The 23282-nt window shown below is 42.0% G+C and overlaps 1 protein-coding gene across 5 annotated transcripts in view; it reads right to left on the reverse strand.

Annotated features, from left to right (window-relative positions):
- Window positions 1–16820: 16820 nt before the first annotated feature.
- ARHGEF7 (Rho guanine nucleotide exchange factor 7) overlaps window positions 16821–23282 on the reverse strand; it is a 117868-nt gene continuing 111406 nt past the window's right edge. For all 5 annotated transcript variants that reach the window (XM_063392765.1, XM_063392762.1, XM_063392763.1 and 2 more), the window contains 2 exons: window positions 23114–23168; window positions 16821–19938 (listed from right to left, as the gene is read on the reverse strand). In XM_063392765.1, the coding sequence (XP_063248835.1) occupies window positions 19816–19938; window positions 23114–23168 (178 nt within the window). In that variant the 3' untranslated portion in view covers window positions 16821–19815. The remainder of the gene's footprint in view (window positions 19939–23113; window positions 23169–23282) is intronic.

The raw sequence follows: 23282 nt of genomic DNA on the forward strand, positions 1-23282 counted from the left end.
CTTCATACAAGATAGCAAACAACATGTAATAGCCATCTTTGGGCAGAAACTGAAAAGGAAGGTGACTTTAAAAACTAAAACCTCTGTCAGGAAGGACAAAGTTGAAATCAATCAATCCAGGTGAAGTAACTTCTTTAGACTCCTACTAGAGGGCCAAAAAACCCTCTCTAGAAATGCTGGAATTTACAACATTTGCAACATCTTACCTTGCACCCATCCCATAGTGACCCTCAGTTTTTCCAGTCATTGTAGAAGTAATTATTACTACCCATGGAGCAGAGGTAGGCTTTTATTAACGAGTGGAAGCCTAAGGCATAGGGGGGAACAGTGGTAAATATTGCCTGTGGACCTTAATCACTGTACAATGCAGCAAAAATTACAGTGTGGAGAAGCCAGATTTGTTGTAATTGGTTTAAGTTGTGTAATAGGAAGAAAGACTTCAGCCACTGTTGATCCACAAGCAAACATCACAACAGTCAGCCTTTCCATAGCCCCACACCTCACAACCCCCAGCATTTCTAAGACAAATAGAAGATATTATAAACAAGTTCACAGCCTCTTTCCCCATTGTCCCATCTTGAAATTCTCAAAAACCTTTGCTGAAACAAGTATCCATCTGGCTTCAAATTTTCATAAATAATAATAATAATTATAATAATAATAAATCTCTGCATTTATGAGTAATAAAGGTCCATGAAGAAGTTATGTCTTACCACAGAACCAAATCACTAACACAGTTCCCTCACAAATTCCAGAGAACACACTGAAATAGGATCACTTTGAAGTGGCAACCTTATAGACAAATAACTTTTATGATTGAATGAGGGAAACCAGAATCTTCTCAGTAGGAATATTTCAGGACCTATGCTGACGGCAGTCAGTGTGGCTACTATCATTGAGATGAGCTGGGTTTTCTGAGTGGCCTCCAGCAGGACAGAGATTTCCCACAGGTCCTCTAACACATCTGCATGAGGCTGAAGATGTCTTACTACCCTAGCACACCAGATTTGTCAAGACATGTTTATATTTTATTCAGGTAACTGGAAGGAATTCCACTAATCAGCAGAGAAATGGGATTCCAGAGTGAGGTTTAGGCTACATCCTAAAACAAACATCAGATGGATGGTTCTCTAGGCTCCACAGACTACAGAGACTTGCTATCAGGAGAGCTCAGACACTAGCACACACACAAAGGTGCCCACATTTAGATGTCTTAATTGTAGCTGAACTGCACAGTCAGGGCAGGATCCAGCTGCTTGAGCAGCTCAAGCCTGTCCAAAAGGGCACAAATCATTTTTTCAAACCCTCCCTACAGTGGAATAAAGTCATAATCTGTCCAATATCCTTTATCCTTGGCTGAAGGGAGTGAGTTTCACTGAATCACCATCCAAGCTTATAGGACTGGATACTCAAAGCAGCCTGGTTGCACCTCACCACACAGTTTATTCACATACTCCATCTTCATTCCCTGGGCCAGCAGCACAGATATTTCTGTGGGGATTAAAAAAAAAAAAAATTCAATATCTGTGAAAGCCCTTATAAGCTTAAAATCAAGTTATATATGGTACTAATTCAATTTTGGTAAAGTCAATAGAATTACATTTTCTTTACAGAGTAAAACCCCTCACCTGCTGTATACATAAATGTGATGAAGATGCCCAGGACAAGTATTATCAAGCTGGCAAGCACTTTCACATAGGCTGAAAAACAATTACACTTTGTCATCTACAACTCCTCAACATTATTTGTTCTTCCTCCTTTAAATAATGGTGGCAGCAGCCTGCACATTACCTACAGGAGTGGCATGGACAGCACACACTTAGTGGTGTGATTAATATTAGGTATCACTGGAACAGTTTTTCAACACGTGACATTTGTTCACAAGACTGAGACACTTGTAGGTACAATTGGAATAGATATGGGTGATTTAGACCCTTAACTGGGACTTCCTTTTCATTTTCCTTAAATGAAGAGTCTGGTCTCCACCTTTGACTTTTAACAAGGGAATTAGCTTGATTAGAAGATTAGGTGACTGATTTCCTTTGAGATAGGCACAGAAAAAAATGTGCAGAAAAATCATGATTTAGGATCTTACAAGATTTTTCTTTTTTTCCGGCAATCTGGAAGATAATTCTACCTTTGGAGCCCTCCACAAAATCATACTTTTTAGCCTTGTTCACTGAGGAAAAAAAATAATGATAAGTTCATGCTAAAAGGTAGGATGCCTAATAAAAGAGCCCCCATATGTGTCATTAGAGGTACTGTTAATATTGTTATCTTAACTGCCACAACATTTAAAAAAGCACAGTTTTTAAAACTACAGTTTGACTGCTGAAACATTGGCTAAGTCACAAAGGCACCTGAAAACACATTTCCTTTACTATTAAGGAATCAAATCCCTGAATATCTTTGTATTGGCATGTAAATAAACTTACATAAAAAGGAAGCATTTCAGTGTTCTATTTACCCAGCCAAGGCAACAGGTCAAGGGACTTCTATCCCTGCTTTACAGACTCACTGGCATCAGGACAAGGAAGGTTTGAACCCTGTGTCCCCAGCAGCCAGCAGATCCCTCCTGGGGTTACCACTCAGTAAGGGAGAAAAGCAGCTCTGCATCTTCCCTGCACAGACCTGCACTTCTCTACAAACCCATCCTGAAGCACTGTGATGGTTTTTTATGGGTCATTTGAATCAAGCATTGCAAAATGTCATGTATTTTACCTTCTTTTGGCAAAAACTATTCATGTAGTTCAGTCAGGATGTGAAACTCTGAGCAACCTCAATGAAGCAGCACTTTTTTGGCAAAGACATTTGTATGAAAAACAATACCCTTTTCTGTGCACAACAGTTCTTTCAGCAAAGCCTCATACTGAGTCTGAGTTAAAGGTGCCCTATGCCAGAAGAAACAATAGCACACACCATCTTCCCTGCACTCAGCATGAACCTGCTACTTCAACAGTGAGTAAATTAAAATAAATGGGTAAATGCAGAGAAGTAAATGTTATAACATGTGAAATAACCCAGATCTCAGAAAAGGGTGCTGGAGGACATGCATACACTTATGTGTGTGTTTTGCACTTGTTTCACAAAGATAAAGGAATTAGGAGGAGAAAAACAATAAAATGAGGGGCATGTTTGGTCTCATTAATGCTGTGATCATAGAACAGCCTGGTTTGGAAGGGACCATAAAGATCACTTAGTTCCAGTCCCATTGCTGTGGACAGGGACATTTTTCTGAAAATGAAAACATGCCTGTGCAGCTCATTTTGGTGTTCCTTGAATACACTAAACTGTAAGTCAGAAACCTTTTTCTTCAGTCGGAAATTAATATCTGTTGAGCAAAGATGAGTCTCTCTCTTGCAAGACTCTCCAGGCTGAAGAGTTGTAGGTTAGTAATTTTCCCATTTTTTGAGTTTAATTTTATCCCCTTACCCACTTTCACACTGATACTGTCTTCATTTTAGTATTCTTTTTAATTCCTTTCCTATCTCTGGCTGTACACCTTTTGTATTTTTATTCTTCATTATTATCTGTCCAAGCTTCTCACAGAATATGCTGAGTTGGAAGGGACACATCAGGATCATTAAGTCCAACCCCCAGGCCTGCACAGCATCATCCCTATGAATCACACCCTGGGCCTGAGAGTGTTGTTCAAACACTTCTTGAACTCTGTCAGGCTTGGAGCTGTGACCACTTCCCTGGGGAGCCCTTTTCAGCATCCAGTCACTCTCTGGGTGAAGAAGCTTTTCCTGATATCCGACTTGAACCTCCCCTGACACAATTTCAGGCCATTCCCTTGGATCCTGTCACTGGGCACCACAGAACAGAGATCAGTGCCTGCCCCTCCTCTACCCCTCATGAGGAAGCTGTAACTGCAATGAGGTCTCTTTCAGTCTCCTCCAGGCTAAACAGACCAAGTGACCTCAGCTGCTCCTCACACAGCTTCCCATCAAGGCCCTTCACCATCCTCATGGCCCTTCTTTGGACACTCTCCAAGAGTTTAGTATCTTTCTTTTATTGTGGCACCCAAATCTGCCCCCAGCACTCAAGGAGAGCCTGCCCCAGCTCAGAGCAGAGGGGACAATCCCCTCCCTTGCCTGGCTGGCCCTGCTGTCCCTGATGCCCCCAGGACAGGGTTGGCCCTGCTGGCTGCAGGGCACTGCTGGCTCATGTTCAACTTGCCATCAGCCAGGACCCCCAGGTCTTCAACTTACATTCTGGACAGAAGTGAAACACTAATCAGTCCTTAGGTGCCTCCAAACAGGCTGATTTCTCAACAATTAACATTCATAGCTTGTCCTGGACATTTTTATAATGCACCTTTAGATAATTTTTTTATTGGAATCTGGGTATTAGTCCTGCAAATTCTCCTCCCACATTAGCCACAGCTGATGAAGTTCTCTTGGTCCATTTAGTATGAACAATGAGGTGCCAGTCATCAGAGGAGGATGCAGGGGCACGAGGGTATCAATAACTCGAAATGAGAACAGAAAGACTGGTGAGCTTCATGGGCACAGGTCCGTCTCTTTCTGCTTGAGACATGAGAGCCACAAAGTTGGTCCATGAAAAGACATTAATCCCAAAATTAGAAGCAAAGTCTGACATCTGAACAATGTTAGTTTTCAGATAACTACCTTGCCCACAGAAGGAGCAGTCTGTGCCTACATATGCCTCTCCTGGAACTTTTTGGTGATGTATTTCATAAGCATGGGGGTCAAATAAGTACAAAATAGAAAACAAATAAAGAAGAGAGGGGAAAAAAGTGGATTTAACATTAGCTTTTCATTTAACTTCACTGCAAGTGGCTGAATTATCTTCATAACCACTGAAAGTGAAATCTGCAAGGTATGTGTAGAATAATTTAAAGTTTGAAGCAAACAAAATGAAGGTAGAATTGGCTATTCATAACAACACAGTCTTCAAGTCATAATAGACTTCAGTGGAAGGCTCTTGCTGATGCCAGTCTGAATAGGCCAGCAGAACACAAGACAGACTGAATACAATAGGAATGTTGAGATTCGATTTGTAATATATAATTATTTCATATTTTTCTGTATTATAAGTTCAAATTATCCACATCAGAGGTTTTAGTATTTGAAGTCTGTGTAACAGAATAGAATTCTTTACTCCCATTCTGAGAGGAAAGGAGGAAGATAATGAATACGTACTGCAGAAAAAGAATAAAGAAAAGTACACCTCTGTGACTGACCAATTTCAATATATTTAGAAGTAGTTCAACATTTCAAACAAGAAATCTTTTATATTATAAAGTGGAAATGGAATTGTAAAATCACTACAACTAGGTAAAAATCTGAAACTGGGGGAAAGCTATGTGCTGGCACATTGAGGGCCTCACACAGGACACTGCCTGCAACAGGAAAGAACACACTGAACCCACATCAGGGGACACCTCCCAGATGCAGAGCTAATATTAAAGGAACACAAACATTAACAGATTGAAATTTTAAAAGGATTTTGTTTCAATAGAAGCCCTTTGGAGATGCACTTTTGGAGATGTCTGTGGTCCAGAACCATAGGCATGACCTGCAAACTTGCCTCCCCATAACCACCCAGAAGAAATGGAAAGCCCATTCCCAATTAGCTTTGTCCTATTTTAAGAATTATATGTATATTATGGAAGTAGAGGCATTGTAGTGCACCATCTCAGGGCATTTTATGCTGCAGGTGGAGATGATGATGTACTCAAATTCAGGCTTGTTCCTCTCTGCTACAGTCAAATTTCTAATCCCAGTTTAGGCCTATGAGCTCTGAAATGTAGTGACTATGGCAAATGTCAGCAACGGCCCTCTTTGTTTTTTAAAGTAATCACCTGGGAACCCAGCCTAACTGTGGAGCAAATGTGATATGGGTTTAATGCCTGTCTTCTCAGAGTCAAATCTTGATTAAGCAAGAATACTAAGTAAAACAACCAACCAACCAACCAACCAAAAAAAAAAAAACCAAACACACACACACACACACACACACAAAAAAAAAAAAAAAAAAAAAAAAAAAAAAAAAAAAACCCAAACAAACAAACAAAAAAAACCCCACAAGGATGAAAGGATGAAAAGACCAGCTTGACCAGCTTGCTCAGTCTTTCTCTTGGCCAAACGGGAAATTTTCTGAAGAACTAATAGGATTTAGATACTTAAATATCCTTGAGCAAGAACAGGTGCCATAATCTGGAAGGACATTTTTCTTTTTCAATATGGAGTCAGGTTTTCTGCACCTCACTATTAACACTAAATGATGGCACCAGGTCCCAGTTCCAACTAGGAACAAAACTTCCCAGCAGTTTTCAATATCACTTGTTGGTATCATCAATATCCTTGATGACAGCTGCAGGAAAAAATTAGGGTCATCTTTTTTTGGAAAATGAGAGCTATGATGATAGAAACTACCACACAATACCACAGATCTGCCAATTGATGAGGACCAACAAAAGAATTTTCTATTGAAAATGGACAGTGAACATGCAGAAGGCTGGATCCAGGCAGATGCAGTCTCTAGAAGCATGTGAAATATCTGAAAGCTGTACTTGGTTTGACCAGAATCTAGTTCTTTTTCTCCATAGTAATTCATATGGTGATGCTACGTTTGGATTTGTGATGAAAACAGTGTTAGTACTGCTATTGCTGAGCAGGGCTGGCACAAGGTTAGGGCCTTTTCTGCCTCTCACCCCACCAGAGCTGGGAGAGGACACAGCCAAAGCAGCTAACCCCAAGGGACCAGAGGGGTATCCCATGCCATGTGGTGTCATGTTCAGCATGTAAAGCTGGGCTGAGAAGGAGGACGGGAGGGGGACATTCGGAGAGGTGGGCTTTGTCTTCTGAAGTCACCATTAGGGGTTGTGCAGCCTGGCTGTCCTGGAGATGTCTGAACACCTGCCTGCTCACAGGAACTGGTGGATGAATTCCTTGTTCTGCTTTGCTGGTGTGAGTGGCTTTTGCTTTACTTATTAAACTGTCTGTATCTCAGCCCATGAATTTTCTCACTTTAACCCCTCTGATTCTCTCTCAGTCCCAGCGAAGGAGAGTGAGTGAGCGGCTGCCTGGGGCCGGGCTGCCGGCTGGGATTTAACCACAGGAAGGCAGACAGAGAGCAATAACGAGAACGCCAGAGCACCAGGAAGGGGTCCTGAGCGCAGGGGTTACTCGGGAGGATTTCGGCCGGTCCTGCTGCCACCCCTCCTCCTTTTCCCTGCCGGGCGCTGCGCTCCCCGCGCCTGGGGCGCTGCCAGCAGGAGGAGCCCGCCCGCCGCCGATCGGGCCCACGGCCCCGCGGAGAAAACCTGCCCGGGGCGGGGCAGGGCAGGGCCTCCCATGGGGAAAACCCACCCGGGGCAGGGCAGGGCAGGGCCTCCCATGGGGAAAACCCACCCGGGGCAGGGCAGGGCCTCCCATGGGGAAAACCCGGCCGGGGCAGGGCAGGGCCTGGCACGGGCCGGCTGTCCTCCCCTCAGGGAGGGGTAAGGTACACACGCAGGGAACCCCGGTGACAAAGCACAGCGCGTTGTCTCCTCAGCCCAGCGTGCTAAAGACACCCCAATGCAGCACAGCAAGTGGGATTTTGCCAGACTTGCAGGGAGATGCGTGGGGAGGGGTCTCCCTGGACTGCGGAGTTTCTTCGTGCCCTCTGCAGCTAATTTGAGGGCACGGGTACACTACAGCACAGGATGCTGCTTTGCTGCTCCTGACTGATGTGATTCCTCCAAGCCCTACGGCCCCCAGGTCAAGCACAGAAAACTTGTTCTCCATCCTGTGGAGACTTATACCGAGTTCCCAAGATGTTTCTTTTTTCTACTTGGAGTCTGCAAGCTGTCCTTAATTTACATCTTCTTCATGGTTTTCTGTTGTATTTCTCTGGGGAATTGTCCCTCCCCAGAGACTCCTGGAGCCTGTAACCATGTAGTTTAACCCTTCCTCCCTTTTCTGGCCCTATTGACTTGAGTTCCAACTATCTCTCCTTAGCAGGAGCCTAGATAAGTACCTCTTCTTCCTCATTTGTTCTCTTTTCCCCCTGGAAAACATCTGGAATAAACATCTTGGACTACATCTGGTGGTCAGAGCCTCTTTTGGAATCTTTTGCCTTGTCCCTGAAATAGTCTTCCAAAGCCCTCTAGGATCTCAGCTAGCATGGAACTCTGGGGGGCTGCAGGTTGGGTATTTCAGTCTTCTTCTCTTCCCACCACGGCTCCTATGTGCCACTAGCACTATGTGCTCCCCGTCCTTGAGTAGTGAAACAAAATAATCCCTGCACTGGTTGGTGAACAGCCGTGCTTGGAGTCACCCCCTCACTGCAGGCATCCACAGAGCCCCAGGCATGTTGCACTGTAGAGGATGCAGGTATCCAGGGAGCCAAGAGCATTATCCAGGAGATGTACAGAGTTCATCCAGGCTCAGTGCTCCCAAGCATCAGAATAAAGCACACATTTCATTGTCTACTTCTGACACAAATAGCATGACACTGGGATAAATACAAATGAAAGAAGAGGGACCAACAGACCTCCACCTTCCCCAGCCTGTATCCCTACATCATGGCTTTTGTTAGAATTTTGCTTGTTCCAAAGATAATACAATACATATGACAAGCTTCTCTGGACCTGGTTTTCTTTTTCTACAAATTTGTCTACATTGAAAACACATTATATAGGATGATTCACCTAACCACAAAATCTCCTCATGATGCGATGCCCCATATAGTGAACAAAGATAAATTAGACTTTGCTGAAATGTTCTGCGATCAGTCCATCATGTTTCAAAATCTTGTCAATTGCCCCAGATTTCAGAAGTACTCAACTTTTGCAAAAACTCTTCTTTTTTATTTTTCTGATGGGTACAGGACTGAACTGCACCATTGCACTTCTGGATCCTGTTTACTGCTTTACCACAGTTTTAAGTAGTGGCATGACTCATTTACAGTACGTACCATTTTGTGGTGAAGAACTATAATATTGACTGTTTACATTTCAGAATTACCTCTCATCCACTGAGGTTTTTTCTAGCCCTGAAGACAGGTTGTGCATTCTCCTGGGGCCTCACATAATGGAAGTACAGCATTTTCTTTTTTTCTTTTTGCACTTTAAGCATGTAAACCACTTTAAGCATGTTAAGCATGTAATTATTTCATCCAAAGCAGTTTGCTTCTATACCACAACTTACAAAGTAACAGCTTGTCCCATCTGTCACAATTTGAAACCCAAATGCTTGGAAATAACTTACTTTGAGGCATTTCCAAAGTCTGGCAGGAAGGGAAAGTCACAGGATTGTCAGTCATTGTATTCCAGGTATGTTTTAGTACCCAAATTTGGCAGAGGAGAGGGAAATACCTGCACAACAGTATCAGCTACAGCAAATGGCTGGATTCAGTCGCTCAAATATTCCCTTTTTGCAGTTTTCACCTGTACTTGTATCACTTCCAGAAAACAGTACCTCACAAAACATGGGCTGAAGAAGAGATCTGTCATGCAGGAGGGGTTTTATTTTTTGTTTTACACAACTTTTTGTTTACTTCTCAGCTTAATGTGGACAGTCATGTTGATTTCATATCCATTTAATCAGATTAATTTAAAATAATTTTCTGTGAACAACTGTAGAACACATCCAAACAATACCCTACAATTACTGCTCCAGGACAGCATCTAAGCGGCCAGTTGTGAGTGTTTGGTTGAGACCAGGGGTTTTCTGGAGATGAAAAAGAAGCAGGTTCAGAAAGGGATATGATGAGAGTTGCCTGGAGAACAGCCCTTGCAGAGGCATGAGCTGGATAAAAGAGTTTGTCCAGGACCACATCAGCCAGCACAAAGTGCATGGACTCTGTGCAATCAAGAGCCAGCAATCAGAGGGAGAAAGAGTTTGATGGAAGCGACAGACCCCAAGCCATGAGCAGGAGGGACAATGCACCAAAGACACAAGAGGGTGCAAGTCTGTGACAAGTTCATAGAGTGGGGTTTATAAGTTTAGTTTTGCTCTAGTCACTTTAGTTCAAATTGCAGACAGTTTCTGTAAGTCAGTGGATCTCCTTCAATCAATATATTTCAACTTTTTAAATCTTTTTTTTCCTTCAAATATCCATGGCATTAGTTCACTTTGAATAGAAGGACACAAGTCCGGCAACAACATTCAAAAAATTCAGGGCAGCTGTTCTTAAAACAGACCTTGGCAACTAAACAAGCAAAGTGTTACTGACTTTAGAAAAGGGGTAAAAACTGCAAACATCCACATGACCTTATGGCTGTCCACAGGCACAGCCTCCAGCAGCTGGCAGACTTCAGCTGTGCTGGGCAGCAGCCACTCCCACACAGGCACTCACATCCCAGTGCCCTATAAAATCACAGAGAGGCTTAGGTTAGAAGGGATCCTAGGGATCATCTAGTTCCACGCCCTAGCTATAGACAGGGACACTTTCTGCTAGAACAGGTTGCTCAGAGCCCCATCCAACCTGGCCTTGAACACTTCCAGAGATGTGATATCCACAGCTTCTCTGGGCAACCTGCTCCAGTGTCTCATAGAGGTGTCTCATGTTACCCTGCTCCATCATGTTATTTCCAGTTGTTTCAAGACTGACAACTAATTACTTGATTCATTTCAGGTCTGTACACAGTTCTTTATTTCACTTTCCTAAAGTGCCCGCAAAAGCCACAAAATCTGGCAAAAAAATGACCATGTTTTCTGCTTTCCATACTCCCTCCAAATCTGAATGATTTTTGAACCACCTGATGGAGGTTCCTCCTCATGTCAACATCATGTTTGACAAAGGGAATGAGTGCTTTAATTTTCCATAAAACCAACACTCATTAGATCCAAAACCCCACTATAAATTATTATCCTTAAATCAAGATTTAAAAAAAAAAAATCTACCTTATTAAGGCTGATCACAAAGCACTTCCAAATGCTTCAAGACACAGTCAAGGCACGACGCAGAACAGTCTTACAGGAGCATGGTTTTGCCTAGGAATCAAGTAATAGCTCACTGAGTAGTTTAATGTATTACAACGTGCACAGTCACTGCACAATGTATGAATGCATAGAATAAACTGCATCTCTGCTTTCTAATCTTACTGGAAAAGCTTTCCTGTAGACAGAGATCCAGTTATCTCCTGTGGAGGTCTTGCCTGAGTACAGACAGTGAGTTTGCAGTCAATGATGACGTGACTTAGAGGGAAAGGCCAAGTCTGGAAGATGAAGGAAAGCTGTGAGGAGTCACACTAACAAAAAGTGCTTGTCATGGCAGTCTGCTGACTTTGTCTGCAAAGCTATGAAGAGGAGTTTCTGGAAAGCCATAAGTTCAGATGGAAATGAAACAGAGAAAAGGCACAAAGGATTCTAATGTGGTTGAGAAAAAACAAAGTGTTCAGTGCATCCATGATCAGTAGCTTCAAGTTTAGGGGTAGAAGCTTTTCCAGCTGCTCAGGACCTGCATCTCACCCTCCTTTCCCCACAATGTGGGCTGATGCTCAGTGAGATCATGTGGTGTTTCTCATAGCACCATAGCTGTCAGCACATAGACATGCGAGGCATAATACAGAAGAGGACACTAGCAAAAAAGAGCAGAAAGAGGAGTTCATGTTCTGTGGACAAAACCCAAAATTTCCACCTCATCTGGGACAATCCCTGTGGTTTGCACAGTATTTTCACACACTATTCTTCACAGTGTGCACAGCACACAGGAAATGCTGCCTTGCTTGATGTGCTCCTCCTTGAAGGAGCACATCGGTACTTCCTCTATCAGGATCATGAGACAAGGGCATTTTCACTGTCGTTTTCTTATGTCACAAGTCAGCCCCATGTCACAGCTCCCAGTTTCCTTTGTCATGTTCCCCCTCCCACAGTGCACCTTTGCACAAGGCTGCCTACTTTGCCTGCGTCCAAACCCACTTCTGCCATGGTTTTGGTTTGGACTGCAGCTCAAAGCATGACTGCTCTTTCCACAGGGTAGTTGAACTAGCCTTTAAAAGTCTCTGCCAAGAAGAATCCTCATAGCACACACTGCATCAGGCTGTGCACATGAATCCAGCCTTACAGACATGTATAATGGTTAAGGCAGAAATTACTTTTCCTCCTGCCATGCACCAGTGCCTCTCCACTTGCACAGATGCATCTGAGCTCTTTATCTACAGACTTGCAAAGCACAGAACACTTCATGTTAAATAATTCATGGTGGATGTTGATAAAATCTGATGCTCTTAATGAGCAGAAGTCATTCAGAACAGCCAGAGAAATATATGCTTATCCTTTTAATTGAGTGCTTCCCTACTGGTGGGAAATACATTGAAATGCATTGAAATATTACATTATTTCTTGCACTGAAGTGTTATTTCACTCCCTAATAGAACCCAGTTCATCTGAATTGTTTTAAAGTCACATCTAAACAGATTCCAAAATACCAGCACCCTAAATGGGAAGAGGGAGATGGGGAGCAGAACGAAGCTCCCGTAATCCAAGGAGCCCTGCTACACCACTTAGTCACACAAGTCTATGGAGCTGAATGGGATTCACCTGAGCATACAGGGGGAACTGATGGAAGTCCTCACAGAGACACTTTGCATCATTTCACAGAGCCACAGATGGGTCAAGATTTAAAAGTACCACGAGCAGGCCCTCTAGTCCAACATCCCTGCTGTGGGTGTTGTGTACCTGGACTTTAGTAAAGCTTTTAAAACTGTCTCCTGCAGCATTTTCCTGGAGAAACCGGCTGCTCATGGCACAGATGGGTGCACTGCTCAAGGGATAATAAACTGGCTGGAGGGCCAGGCCCAGAGAATGATGGTGAGTGGAGTTAACATCCAGCTGCTGGATGGTCACAGGTGGTGTTCCCCAGGGCTCAGCACCAGGGCAAGTTGTGTTTAATATCTTCAGCAATCTGGATAAGAGGATCAAGTGCACCCTCAGTCAGTTTGCAGCCAACACCAAGTTGGGCAGGATAAAGATCTGCTGGAGAGCAGGAAAGCTCTGCAGAGAGGCTTGGATAGGTTGGTTTGATGGGTTGAGGCCAAGGGTATGAGATTCAACAAGGCCAAGTGTCAGGTCCCACCTTTGGGTCACAACAAGCCCCGGCAGCAGGGCAGAGAGGCTGGAAAGCTGCCTAGAATAAAAGGACTGGGAGGGGCTGGTCAACAGCAGCTGAACATGGGTCACTGTGTGCTCAGGTGTCCAAGAAGGCCAAGGGCATCCTGGCTGTGTCAGCAATGGTGTGGCCAGCAGGAGCAGGGCAGGGATTGTCCCTCTGTGCTCAGCACTGGTGAGGCCACACCTCAAGTGCTGTGTCCAGTTCCGGGTCCTCCCTTTGAGAAAGACACTGAGGGGCTGGAGAGTGTCCAGAGAAGGGCAACAGAGCTCATGAAGGGTCTGGAGAATGAATCACAGGAGTGGCTCAGGGAGCTGGAACTGCCATGCCTGGTAAAGAAGGCTCAGTGGGAACCTGACAAGCAAAGATGAGACAGTGGAACATGCAGCCAGGTCTGGATGAAGTGGCAGAAATCCTGCTGAAAATCTGGTGGTCATGGCAGGGCAGGGCTGCTTTCTTGAACCTGTATTTTCAAATGTTTGTCTTCAAGCACAGAGAAGTTACCATGCTCCCTCAATGGATGGCTCTTTGCCCTTCCCAGTACTGTTAATAGTCCTATCTCATAAATTCCCAGCAGTGATGAAATAGAGTGCAGTGGATGGAGCATGCATTGCATCAGCCCAGTGTTTTCTCAAATCAGTCTCAGAATGGAGATTTCATGTGTTAGATGTTGCAACAGTAGATTTTTCTCAGCTCCTGTGAAATTCTTCCTGTTGTAGAGCAAGGCCAGGGATTTAAATGAGTTAGTGATCACAGAAAAATTCCTTACCTAGTTCTGCCTGAGAACAAACCTGATCCTGTGTTACCTCCACACTGCATTATGCTGAAAGAGCCCTTGTGATGCTAAATGTACAGATGCTATAATAAGTCATGTGAACCATGGGAAGTGCTAAAAACCCCACACAAAGCCCATGGGCACAGCTCGGTCAAATGCTACATGAACACTTTCAAGCATTACTGTCTACCTCTGTAGTACAGGACAAAAGGTACTTCATAGACTGCACTTCTTGGAACTTGAAAAGCTGCTCAAAAACGTATAAAAAGCTAACTCCATTGGGTTCTAAAAGCATACAAAAGTAGAAATATTTACAAATTCGGGGAAAGTGAGTAGTTTCTGACATAGCAGAAGCTAACACAGTCCCCTGCTGGAAAAATATTGCAAAAACATGCTTTATCTGTATTGTTCATCTCTGTCTACTGCAAACACACAGCTATCACAGGCTGCTTGACTGACAAGAGGCAGCCTGCAATACACTAAGAAAAAACGAAATTGTTTGGGGAATCTCACCAGGCCTACATATGACAGCAGAACGGACATTAGGAAAAGGTTTGTCCTGGTTTCAACAGGGACAGAGTTAATTTTCTTTTACTAGTTGGTACAGGGCTGTTTTGGACTCAGCAAAATATGCTTCCTTGCCCAGGCTGGTTAGACTGCCGTGTTATTGGAAAGCCAGCAGGTGTGCACACCCACACAAACAAGGGATGGGATGGATTCAAGAAAGTGGATAGGGAAAAGAACAGCACAGAAGTGAGCTCTGCCATGCACAAAGGAGAGCATGTGCATGTTCTACAGAGAAAGGAATGAGATCTGTGAGAATGTGCAGGAACGAATGGGAGCACCTGAGCAACTTTTGGACTGTGAAGGCCTGCACTGAGTAATTGGTACCACAGTTGTAACTCTTTGTAGTAACTTGCAGAACTGTAGTTCTCATTTCTAAATCACAAGGCTTGGATTTAGGCCTGGACAGTGGCTGTAAGGCAGCCACTCAAATTATTGGAGAGCTCAGGACGTTAATTTAGTTCCAACTCCAGGCTCAGCTCCCCTTCCAAGACACTATTTGACTCGTGTATTAAAGAGAAAGATCAAGTGCTGAGCACACAAGGTAAAACACGGCAAGTCTTCATCCCTTTTCCAGATGAAGCATGTCTTGCAAAGCAAATTCATCTCAAATTTCATCTCGGCATTTCTCCATAGTGCAAACTCCCCTTTTCTGGGACCCTTCAGCATCAGCACTGTGGGACTTAGGGAGTACCTACAGATACACACACATTAACCCACACTACCCCTGACTATTGTAGGTCTCTCACTTCCATAAACAAGGGTTACATGCTCCTTCTTTTCCCTTCTCATGACTGTCACAGTGAGCAAAGGTGTCCACTGAAAGGGGGTAACAGCGTTCTGCACCTGAATTTCTGAGCCTGGCAGGTGTAGCAGTTCCAACAGGATGCAATGAGACATCCCTTGAATGCAGGACACAGCTGAGTGTCAGACAAAATGCTAGTGCCTTGAGGAACACACATTTTAGAGTGCAGCAGTGAGGGAAAAATGCAACAAAAAGCCCTGTGAACACCTGGGTTGGAGGAGGGGAACAAGGTGCCACAGGTGCTGGAGAGGGCTCCCTGCAGCCTGTGGAGAACACCACAGTGAAGCAGGTCTTCCCCTACTGCCCATGGAGGACTCCACACTGCAGCAGATGCACTGGGGGAATCTGCAGTCCACAGAGAGCCCTCAGGGGGGCAGGCTCATGCGCAGGAACTGCAGCCCAGGATGATCCCACCTTGGAGCATATCTATCCTTCAAGGACTGCCAGCTGTGGAGAAGGGCAACACCGGGGCAGGGAAAAGCATGAAGGGGGAGCAGGAAAGAGGAATTGTTATAGACAGACCAAAACCCCCATGCCCACACTCCTGCACTGCTTAGTGGGGGGAGAGGGGAAGACAGGGCCAACAGAAATGGAAGAGTCAAGTTCAGCCTAAGAAGTGGGGTAAGGTGGCTTAGTTTTTCTGTTTGGTAATGATAAGAAATCAGTGGTTTTTATCTCAATGCACAAGCTTTTCCATCTTATTCCTTCCCCTGTCTCCTGCTGAGGGAGAGGAGTAAGAGAGCAGTTGCATGAGGGTCTGGCTGCCAGCAATGGTCAACCTACCACAATAAAAAACATTCAAAAAGAAAAACCTCAAAACACTTCAGGTGACAAGGAAATGACCATTTCAAATTGTGTAGAATAGCCATCTTTACAGTGATGAACCCAGAGAAAAGTTGGAAAGTGAGACTTCCCAGAATAATTATAAACTACTACAATTAAAGTCCTCTGTTCTAACTATATCTCCTTGCTGAACTAACCTGAAATAAATATATCATTTCACACACTCAAGATGTTACTAATCCCTTCAAATGCCTTGTCCAAAGCCCGAAACTATCTTTTTAAACAAATGGCTCCCTGCACTTTCCTTAACCCATCCCACCATCTGGCATAAAGCCATTCTGATGATTCTGCTGCCATAAAAATCATTCCTCTGCCCTATTTCAGGCAGCACCAACCACAAAGGTCTCTATGACACACGCATCCCTAATTTCTGTCTATTCAGATAAATCATGCATATTTTACTCAACTGATGCAGTTTCCAGTGTTTTTTGCTTTCCTTCTTTTCATTATTTTGTGTCTTTGATCTCCTCCATTTCTTACATTACCTGAGCAGGTCAGATTGCCAAAGAAAGTGAACATTTCTCAATGTAAGACAGTTAAGATCTTCTCTCTCACCCCTTTCAACAAGCCTTGCTTTGTTGGTTGTATTTTTTTTCCCAGGCATCGACTTACTACTATGAAAGACCACAAAAAAGCTCTTTCAAGACAGTATAGCAGCTACTAAATTGGAGAGGTGGTTATTTATATAAAAGGCAAAAAAAATTAAAGCAATTTCCCTTCTTTATCTCATAGCCCACATATAGATGAAATGTAAGACTTCATATGGTAGGGGAAAAAAATCATGGTTTAATTACAATGTAGCATAAACGCTTTAGTAGTGGATACCAGGATATTATTGTGACATCTAAACTAGAGTTCTCCACAGACACTGTAAACAGATACTTTAAATTCCCTACATGATTTGCATTAAAAAGGTTTATACAAAAGCAGTCAGTTATTCAATCTTTAGGATGTCATGACATAGTGAGACAAACACACATACATCAGTAAATACAGAGAAATGTTATGCTACATTTTGGACAGTTCAGAACTGAAAGTGCTTCACATCTATAGGATAAGAAATGGCTTCATCTCCTCATCCCTAAATGATGAGAGCAAACAAACAACCCTTTAATAGGTTAAATAAACAGTGCCCCATTTATCCATGCTTATTTAAAATTTCCAACAATTCAGAAGGTCCATGGTGACATTTACAATCTATATACACTGTAACAAATTGTCAATGAAACAAGTTCAGGTACTTCTTGGTTCCCAGAGTCGGAAGCTGCTCTCTGCACTAGAGACAAAAGCTCCTTACAACATTAGGTCAGTTTTCTGCTTTGCCCTCTTTTTTATTTCATTTTTTTTTCATGTGTGTTTGTGTAAAAATTAGTCCTCCCAATCCACCTTGAACAAAATAAGTCCCTAAGTCCTGGTCATATTTAACAATTGCTTCATCCCGGTGTTTAAGGCATGTTCATTAGATGTTAATGTAGGGGTACTGTCAGAAATTATAATATCACAGGTACTAAGAGTCAGCAGATTTACATAGCAACACCACTCTTTACAATATCATGTAAAACAAATTGTTATGATGGAAGTTGTTCCTGAGTTAAAATTTGCTAAATACTGCTAAGGTTAATGTTTTCCTTTTATACTTCTTCCTCTAGAATGTCCTTTTGCACATGCTCAATTGAAAATTAAAAATCATTCTGAAAATATCCTGCATGTCAGAATGTGAAAATGCTAGCAAAATTCTCATTATGTTGGCTTTCCCAAGCCTAAATTTGGTCATGATAGTATGCATTTTCAAGGGGTTAGTATCACTTAGTTTTTAGCAAGGATATTTTCTAAATCTGAAGATAAATATAACGTCAGTCCACAATTTTGTGTAACCGCAAACATCAAGGAAAGATTTTGGTATCAAGAATTAACAAATTTCAAGTTCTGTGAATTTCAAGTTCTGTTAATGTAGATGTTTTTCATTTTCTCCTCCTTTATAATTAAAGGAAAACATTATTAAATTGCAGGAACACAAGACACCTACAAATATATTCAGCTTTCTAAAAGAGACAATTTGTCTACTCAGGTTATGAAGCATCCACTCCCACAGAATTGTTTCTCAAGTATGTAATCATTGACAGAATTTCCTATTTAAAAAAAAGCTATTCTTCACTGAAAAAAGTGGGTAGCTTTAAAAGTAGATTTTTCATTAGATTCAAAATGTGCATGATAATTCTTACAACCCAAATCACCCTGGCTCCACCTCACTAAAGTTCATACAAACATTTGCTTAAGTCTGAGCATTACATTTAGCAGGAGTTAAAGGGCACTAGAAAATCAGAACGACAAAAGGTGTGACTCAAGTCTGTGCTAAAGCTGTACTTCTGACTCAGCTGAACACAAACCCCTCAGAAAGCTGCACTGTCTGGACTTGAATCCAAAGTTTGATGAAATCCATGAAAACAATGAGCTTTAATGGGATTAGTATTTTAAGTGCTCCATCTGAAGCTCACTGTTTGCATGATGTATCATTTCCTATCTTAAATACAAGAAACTGCAGTGATTGCACCTATCAGACTAGGGAATTCATGTTCTTTTATGTATTTTAAAATGTCAGCAGTGCAAATTATGAATTACAGTACAATTAAAAAAAAATATTCCACATTTCTTTCCATTTGAATCCTAGTAGGACAGAAATCAGCAACATGCAAAGAAAACAGAGTGGGAAAGGAATGACTGCTTCCACAGTATGAGAACTCCAAATAGAGAGTCTTATATAGTGGTATAGTAACAAAGCTCTGGATGAATTTTGGCCTAGCCCATGTGTCTTATGCACAAAGGTTAGCTAAAATTTAATTGCCGTGACCATAAAATATAAATAACAACCATTTATTCACAAAATTCTGGATTAGATTGATTTTTTCCTTTAGCAAACTGTATGATCTGTTATCAGCCAGCTGTATGTTTAAGCACAACAACAGAAAATGTAGTACATAAACACCTAAAAATCACAGTCATAAAAAGCAGGCAAGTACATCAATCTTTCGGTGGCCAAAGCACAACAGATTATTCTGCCAAACAAGTGTATGTGAATGCAAATTGTGGACATTAGATTTGTTAAAAATCATTTTGACTGCCAATAAACAATTTCCTGTATTTCAATACTGTTCTTAAGGAACTGTAAACTGTTTAAAGTAACAGGTAACAGTAAAGGATTTAAATATAGTGGTAAATAGGAAAAATAGGGGTTTAAATTTGCATGTGTGGTCAGTGGGTAATTTGGAACTAATTCATAATTATCCACAAAGAACTCTGACCTTTTTTAGGTAAGACAGTATTGCCATAATTTCTAACACTTGTGACCGTTTTAATAACACAAGAAAAAACCCCCAACATATCAGCCCTGACACATCAATCACATATGCATTCTAAATTACAGCTATTTACATGGAAAATATAGATTTAATTAAAAAGCCACTGAAAAACATGGACTTTTAGTCAGGTGCTGCACTTTCTGCAAAATGAGGTAATTTGGATGCAAACAAATTAAGCTGAGTAGAGTTCAGGATCCAAGGTCTCCATGCTTAAAGTACAGATTGCTTCAGTAAATGGCTTGACTCTTTCTGTATGTTCAGAGCAAGAAATCACTAGATCCAGTTAAATCCTGTTTTATAGTGCTCTTGATGCAACACTGACTAATGTCAGAAGGCTTCCCAGCTCAGTTTTACAACTGGTCTTTCAATAGAAAGAAGAAGGGGAAAAAAACAAAAGTAAATGGTTATAAGTTGGTTTCATCCCAAGATGGATCATTCATATTCTTCAAAACTTTTCTAACAAGCTTCTCCAAGTCCTTGCGAGCTCTTTGTTCCTCTTCTAATGACTTCTTCATCTTTTTGTTATCCTGTTTAACAGAGAAAGAGATGTTATTGGTTGGTTTTGGGGGCTTTTAACAGATCTGACTACACATACACTGTCAATTACAAACTCTGAAGGCTCTTTCCAGTAAAACAAACATTAGTTGCTCAAAAGCAAAGCTTCTAATTATCTTCCAAGTTACACAGAGTTATTTCACAAAAGCAACAAAAGCTACCAAATGGAAACTGAGCTACTTCCTATTTGTACTTAGGGGGTCTTTATACAGCAAGTGCTAGTAACAGATGGCCACTAATCTTGAATTCTTCTGCTCAAATCTGATCAATGAGGAGTAGAATATATTTATTGCTAATGGAGAAGGGAAATGGAGCAGTAAGCAGACTAAATACCCCCTGTATGAACCTCCTGTGATTTTAACTGGTTTCAACCTCCAAAATGCTTCCTAAAACCTTATGCAAATTAACTTGTTTCATTAGAAATGTAAATAGTTGAAAGTAGTATCCTGAAAACCATTACGTTCTCTGAAAACCGTTTTGTGACTAAATTTTAAACTAGATTGATGACTACCAGCAGTCTAAGAGAAGTCTGAATTTCAAGGAACACCATCTCTCCACATGTATATTAACAAGTGAGTTCTCACTGTTCAGTGCCAGCAGGCAATATTGAAATAAATGAACAACAGGACCATCAGGATGACAGGAATCAATCCGAATGCTTGCACTATTTAATCCTGTACAGGTCAAGGTGATGCAACAGCAGGGAAGCAACAGAAGGTAAAATAGCATTGAAATAAGACCCCAAGACAAGTCTAACGATGTTCAACAAACACAGGCCTTCAATCCATGGGTCCAACTGGACTCCCATTAGCTGTTGTTTACAGATATTTTAGAAATAGGATGGGATCATAAAATCATAAAATCTGAGTTGAGTAGGAAGGGATTCATCAAATCATTATGTCCATCTCCTGACCTTGCACAGGATACCCCAAGAATCACACCATGTGCCTGCATGAATGCTTCCTGAATACAGACAATGCTTGGTGCTGTGACCTGGGGTGCTGTGCGACCTGGAGATCCTGTTCCAGTGCCCAGTTACCCCCTGGGTGAAAAACCTTTCCCTAATATCCAGACTAAACCTCCCCTGACTCAGCTTCATCCTGTTTCCTTAAGTTCTGACACTGGTCGTCAGAGGAGATTGGTACCTGCTCCTCTTCTTGCCCTCACAAGAAGTTGTAGACCACAATGGCTGGACCATTGTGGAAATTGTGGACCTCAGCCTCCTCTTCTCCAGGAGGAACAAACCAGGTGACTTGAGCCCATATGGCTTCCCCTCAAGGCCCTTCATCTTTGTTGGTCTCTTTTGGACACTCTCCAAGAGTTCAATATCTTTCTTTTATTGTGGCACCCAAACCTGCCCCCAGCACTCAAGGAGAGGCCATCCCAGCTCAGAGCAGAGGGGACAATCCCCTCCCTTGCCTGGCTGGCCATGCTGTCCCTGATGCCCCCAGGACAGGGTTTTCCCTCCTGGCTGCAGGGCACTGTTGGCTCATGTCCAACTTGCCATTGACCTCTCCCTTTTCATGGCCCTGCTTTGCAGCTTCTCGTTCCCCAGTCTATACACCCACCACAGTCCATCACCTCATTAACTCCATTCCCTCCTCAAGTCTGTTGAGGAACTTGGAAAGCTCATTATTTTATGTTGGAACACATTTAATCTATTAAGTCTGCCAGTTCAGGACCAGTTCAAGTGTATTGCCTGTGGAACAACAGCTATGAATAACCAATGGAAGCTGCTATAGGAAGGATCCCACTTTGCAGTGGTGTCTACACATAGGACACTGTGCTCTCCCAGAGAGCCTTTATCCAAAAAGCCCTTGTCAGCTCGGAGATTATTTCTGCCACTTCTCTGGTTGGCAGCAGCACACAGCAACGGACTAATAAATGCTTTCAAGATGAGATTCCTGAATTCTTGATACATAAGAAAAGGAAATTAGGCTTTTCTGTATCTTGGCTTGGAAGATGTAAGATTCTGAAGAACATCTATTTGGAAAGGCACCAAAAAAGAGCTGTAGCATGAAGCTCAGGATAAGGTGACATTTTGTTTAAGGGTCATGGAGCTGAGCAGAGCCTCAGTGAGGTTGCACATTTATTCTTTGTACAAAAAGCAGGAGGCCACAGGAGCATTAGAGGGCTATTGTTGCTGCTTTTATTATATGAATTGTAGTTTTTAAAAGACTGCCAAATTAGATCTAACCTGGGATTCTTTATATGCTGAACACAGCAGAATTTAAGTATGCAACAAATCAACTGTCCTGTTTCAAGGTATATGCAGGACATCCTTAGAAATACTAGGCATGCTTACAGATAGCAAAAAAAAAAAAAAAAAAAAAAAAAAAAAAAAAAAAAAAAAAAAAAAAAAAAAAATCACATTTATAGCCCCAGACCTGAAGAAATTTGAATATGAGTTTTTTTTACATTAACACAAGAAATTTTATCCAACTTCCAGAGTCAGACTGGTAAGCAAATTCACACCTTGCATTGTGAGGAAAACCCAATGCTTCTTTTCCCTTATACATTAAGCAAAGACTACATGCAACACCATTAAGATGGTTAAAACAAGCTACATCCTGATAAGACAATATTTTTATTTATTCGTGGTGGATATTTAGAACAAGTGACAAAAAAGCACCCAGAACTATTGCAAAGCCGTCATTTAAAAAAAGCCATGTGACAGGCACTGAAAAGGACTCGTCTCTGGAAACGAGCTGTTTTAAGAACAGATTCGTAAGAGGTGCTCAGGTTACTACAAGATTGTATCATTTTAGAACTATAAATATTTGGTTCTATTTAGGCCTTTATGAACATTCTTGAGCAACTATGACTTCTCAGTCTCTGTAAGCTTACTTTGCTGGTGATACAGCACAACTGAATTTGCTTAATGCTTCCACCGTTTCAGAAGCTTCAACATCCAAAACCAGCTTAATAATTCACTTCAGAGAAGGCATCCTCAGTGCTATTCTCAAAAGACTGATGACAACAGAAGGGAGTGCTTTTTAGCAAATGATATTTTACTTTTAAAAGTAAATCTAGTCCAAAATTTAAGTTCATGACTGTCAAAGTGAACTTGCAAGCCATATCTAGTTTTAGAACAAGGCTTCCATCTTTTCTTTCTCCATGTTGCTATAAATATAGCAAGTTACCAACCTGTCTTAACTCCTGTACTTCATCCTTTAATGCATATACTGTGTCAACAAGGCTTCTAAAATGAAAAAAGAAGATCATCTGTAACAACAGTTTTCAGAAGTACACATATAAATCTATTATTAGACAAAACAGTTTAATGAAATGCAATTAAATAAAAAACACCCCACAG

This window comes from Prinia subflava, chromosome 3 (genome assembly GCF_021018805.1).
Source record: "Prinia subflava isolate CZ2003 ecotype Zambia chromosome 3, Cam_Psub_1.2, whole genome shotgun sequence".
Lineage (NCBI taxonomy): Eukaryota > Metazoa > Chordata > Aves > Passeriformes > Cisticolidae > Prinia > Prinia subflava.